The sequence below is a fragment of the Trichomycterus rosablanca genome, unplaced genomic scaffold (genome assembly GCF_030014385.1).
Source record: "Trichomycterus rosablanca isolate fTriRos1 unplaced genomic scaffold, fTriRos1.hap1 scaffold_195, whole genome shotgun sequence".
Taxonomy (NCBI): domain Eukaryota; kingdom Metazoa; phylum Chordata; class Actinopteri; order Siluriformes; family Trichomycteridae; genus Trichomycterus; species Trichomycterus rosablanca.
The window spans coordinates 83,455-88,406 of NW_026947023.1; the positions used below are offsets into that span (position 1 = coordinate 83,455).

At 34.8% G+C, this 4,952-nt stretch overlaps 1 protein-coding gene across 1 annotated transcript; it reads left to right on the forward strand.

Moving 5' to 3' along the window:
* The first annotated feature begins 3,714 nt into the window (after nucleotides 1-3,714).
* LOC134306498 (histone H3) lies at nucleotides 3,715-4,151 on the forward strand. Its single transcript, XM_062990341.1, has one exon. The coding sequence runs from the start codon at nucleotides 3,721-3,723 to the stop codon at nucleotides 4,129-4,131; it is 411 nt and encodes a 136-aa protein (XP_062846411.1). The 5' UTR covers nucleotides 3,715-3,720; the 3' UTR covers nucleotides 4,132-4,151.
* Nucleotides 4,152-4,952: the final 801 nt, after the last annotated feature.

Sequence of the window (4,952 nt, forward strand, 5' to 3'; positions counted from 1 at the left end):
GAAATAATTATCTCAGACACTAAAAATGAAATTAATAGGATAAAACAACTAAAAGTATTAACAAGATCAAATATTGAATTATGGCAAGTTTTAAAAGAACAAATTAGAATGTTTTTTAAACGAAAATGTAGGGAATTGCATCAACAAAATAACGACATTTATGATAAACTGTTGGATGAATATATTGAATTATTTACAAAATCTGGGTTGACCTCTGAAGAAGAGAATAGATTAAATGACATTAAAATAAAATTAACTGAAATTAATGATGAACTAACTATAAGCCCTCAAATGCAAGCAGGTCATGACATAAATCAACCAGCAAATATTACAAATATAATTAAACAATTAAGAGAAGGAAAATCAAATAAATATATTGCCGGGATACGAAATGATAAGGGAAAAATAATTGAGGATGAAAGTGAAAAATGTATATTAATAAGAAATATCTGTGAAAAGATGTATAAAAAAAATAGAAGTAGACATTACAAAAGTGCGGTCCTTTTTGAGTACATGCACAAAAGATACTGTTTATTGTTCAGAAGACCTAGGAAGACCTATATCATGTGATGAAACTCTTATTGCCATTAAACAACTAAATAAAGGTAAATCTCCCGGCACAGATGGCATACCCACCGAATTCTATCAGTTATTTAAACAAGATGTGGGGGAATTATTGGCATCCGCTTTTAATGATGGAATAAATAACTGCAAAATGCATGAATCTTTTTATCAAAGTGTAATTAACTTAATTTTTAAAAAAGGAGATTCACATGATTTTGATAATTGGCGACAAATTACAATAATGAACGTAGATTATAAAATATTTGCTAAGATTTTAATGAATAGAATAAATGAACATTTAGACAATTTGATAGAATTGGAACAGACATGTGCAATAAAAGGCAGATATATGTGGGACAACTTGAATTCTTTAAGAGAGATAATGACAAATAAAAACATTAACGATTATTTTATTATTGCTCTTGACCAAAAGAAGGCTTTTGATTTAATATCTAGAGAGTATCTTTGGTTGGTGTTGGAACACTATGGGTTTCCTCCTGAATTTATACATATGGTTAAGCTATTATATAAAACATCTGTGACACAAGTAAAAGTAAACAGTGTTTTGACAGATTCCTTCTTAGTGGAACGGGGAGTTAAACAAGGCTGCCCCTTAAGTGCAGCCCTTTATGTACTAGCTATTAGCCCTCTTCTAAATAAAATCAAGAATGACCCAAGAATACAAGGTATAAAACTTTCTAAGAACAACATAATTAAAATCTCAGCTTACGCTGATGATATAACAGTTTTTATTAAAAACCAATTTGAATACAATATATTAAAAGACTATTTTAATGAATATGAAATAATAGCAGGTGCAAAACTTAACCAAATGAAAACAGAAGGTATTTGGATAGGAGGAAATACACAACCCTATCTAGAAGTTAATATAAAAGAAGAAATAAAAGTACTGGGTATATATGTATCTAAAGATAGAGCACGTGAACTAAACTGGGAAAAGAAAGAAGAGTCAGTGAAACATGAACTGGACAAATTCAAAGGCTCTAACTATAAAACTCGCATACATATTATTAAAACCTTTATTTTATCTAAATTATTATTTCTTGCTACTGTTTTTCCACCAGATGAAAAATGTATTAATCGCCTGAACAAATTGTGTATTAAATTTATATGGAATACAAATAGGGAGGTAACAAAACGAACCCTTCTGTTTAAACCAAAGTTACAAGGAGGGTTAGGAGTAATCGACTTAGGCATTAAATTAAAAATTGCATTTTGTAAAAACATAGCACAAGCAATGGAAAGGAAGGCTAAGTGGATACTAAAGGAATCTGAATGGTTGAAACAAAAAGGAAAGAAAAGAAAAGATGTATTTTATTATAAACTTATTTATGGTGATTTCACATTTAAGCATACAAACTTAAATATTGACTGGATTAACTTATCAAATAAAGAAATTTATAAATTAATTAATACATTTTATCATGGAGAAACCTTACAGTATAGACAGACAGATTTAAATGAAAGTAAGATAATAATAAAGAACATACTCTCTAAAAATATTTCTGAAAATATAAGAGACACAATGTGGCTAATAATAAATTATAGACTACCTGTTAGAACAATTGTGAAATGGAGTTGTTATGTCACCACCACTAAATGTCCTATACATGGTTGTCTGGAAGAAGAAACAATTGAACATCTTTTGTTGAACTGTACAAGAACCACCAACATTTGGAATAAAGTAAAAACATTAAATTTGGATTTTGATATAAATATGAGAACAATAATGTATGGTATTTTTGATAATGTACATACAAATATTGAAGAATTTTACTGGCTAATTATTTGTGTGGTGAATACAAAGATTTGGAAAACAAGATGCAAAATAATTATAGACCAAATTAATATAAGTGCTGACATTGTTTTTAAACAGATTGTTTGTCACTTAAGACGGTTGCGAACTGAAGATCTTAAAGCTAAGAAAAAATTTCCATGGTCGATACTTAAGTTGTAAAAATTTGTATGTAATAGATTTTATGTTTTGTATGTGTTATTGCTGTGTTCTTTATCTGGTTCGGATTGTAATGTAATGATAATAACTTTGTTCTGAAAATCATGTCTTAATAAAGATCATATTTAAAAAGGAAGACCAGTGGTAAGACTAGGGCTAAGGCCAAGACTCGTTCATCTCGTGCCGGTCTTCAGTTCCCCGTGGGCCGTGTTCACAGACTGCTACGTAAGGGTAATTACGCCCACCGTGTGGGAGCTGGTGCTCCTGTCTACTTGGCTGCCGTGCTGGAGTATCTGACCGCTGAGATCCTCGAGTTGGCTGGTAACGCCGCCAGAGATAACAAGAAGTCTCGTATCATCCCTCGTCATCTGCAGTTGGCCGTGCGTAACGACGAGGAGCTGAACAGACTGCTTGGAGGTGTAACCATCGCTCAGGGCGGTGTGCTGCCTAACATCCAGGCTGTTCTGTTACCCAAGAAGACCGAGAAAGGAGCCAAGGCCAAGTAAACTCGCTCTCGTGTTCTAACCAAAAGGCTCTTTTAAGAGCCACCCATTTCCACAGAAAAAGTGCAATTTCCCCAGATAATGTAAAAAAAAAAAGATATAATATCGTTTCATAGGCTCACACGGCATAAAACTCACATGATTTATGACATAGTAAAATTAACAAATCAATATGTACGATTTGTTTTTTCTCTATCTTTACATATATCTCTATATACATACATAAGTGAAGTTTTATATCACTTGCAGAAGCAAAACCAACAATACAGACAATTTAAAGTGGTGCAACAAACGTGTTTGTGTAATACACATGGAACAAAAATAATAATAATGCTAATAATAACTAATAATAAGCAAAATGAACGAAATAATATATTTTTTAAAAAGGTATATACTTTAAATGCGATTGTAGGCTGTGTTTTAAAAGCACAAAGAAACAAAGGAAAGTATTATAAATCCCGCCAACAGCATGGAGGAAATATTATGTTTTCCGAAACGAGGCAGCGGCAGAACGCCGACCAGTAAGCGACATTTGATGTAAGCACGATCGTCCAATGAGAAAAGTGCATCATCAAGACGCCCAATGAGCGCAGAGCGGCTCTGGTACTTAAATAGAGCGTGTTGGGCGGGCTAACATATTCTGTTCTACAGTTCGTGAAGTGCAGAGTTCCAGACGCGATGGCAAGAACCAAGCAGACCGCTCGTAAATCCACCGGTGGTAAAGCGCCGAGGAAGCAGCTCGCCACTAAGGCTGCCCGCAAGAGCGCCCCGGCTACCGGTGGTGTGAAGAAACCTCACCGTTACAGGCCAGGTACCGTGGCTCTGCGTGAAATCCGTCGTTATCAGAAGTCCACTGAGCTGCTCATCCGCAAGCTGCCCTTCCAGCGCCTGGTTAGAGAGATCGCTCAGGACTTTAAGACCGATCTGCGCTTCCAGAGTTCTGCCGTCATGGCTCTGCAGGAGGCCAGTGAGGCTTACCTGGTCGGTCTGTTCGAGGACACCAACCTGTGCGCCATCCATGCCAAGAGGGTGACCATCATGCCTAAGGACATCCAGCTGGCCCGCCGTATTCGCGGAGAGCGTGCTTAAACGATCCCACTCCATTCAGTTATCCACAAAGGCTCTTTTAAGAGCCACTTACATGCTTCCACTGGAATGGGCACTTTTCATAAGTTTATTATTTATTTATTATTCCATTGTGTGTGTGTGTGTGTGTGTTCTGAGTTATAATTTAGTTTTATTTATCAGTTATAAATGTTTGGAAAAACTTGTTAATGTGTTTGTGTGTGTGTGTAGAGATGTACTTTACATGTTCTTACATGTTCTTACATGTATTACATGTTCTAAAAAAACATGCCAGTAAAGAAGAGGGAGCCATAAATTGCAGCGGTGGTAAAAAATATCAGGCTACTAATGCAAAAAAAAAAGAAGATTAATAATCAATAATTATTATTCAGAATAATAGATCAATAATAAAATACTATTCTAGGTACTCAACACAGGGTAATTAGAGAAATTTTAGAACAGACATACTGTAAAATATTAAGTGTAAATAATCATAATTACTCATAATAATGATTTTATTTCTATTATAGTTGTTGTAATAATAGTATTAATGGTGATGGTAGTAGTAGTAACTGTAATTATAATGTTATGGAGAACCAATAGACGGTTAGTGGAGCGTTTCTTACATTTACATTTACATTTTTGGCATTTAGCAGACGCTTTTATCCAAAGCGACTTACAGTACTGAGACAGTATATACTATCTAAGCAATTGAGGGTTAAGGGTCTTGCTCAAGGACCCAACAGTGGCAACCTGGCAGTGGTGGGGCTTGAACCTGCAACCTTTGGATTACTAGTCCAGTACCTTACCACTAGGCTACAACTGCCCTTCTTCCATCTCGTGAC

Excerpts from the sequence above, each read along its gene's own strand:
- LOC134306498 (XM_062990341.1), top strand. The coding sequence starts at position 3,721 with ATGGCAAGAACCAAGCAGACCGCTCGTAAATCCACCGGTGGTAAAGCG.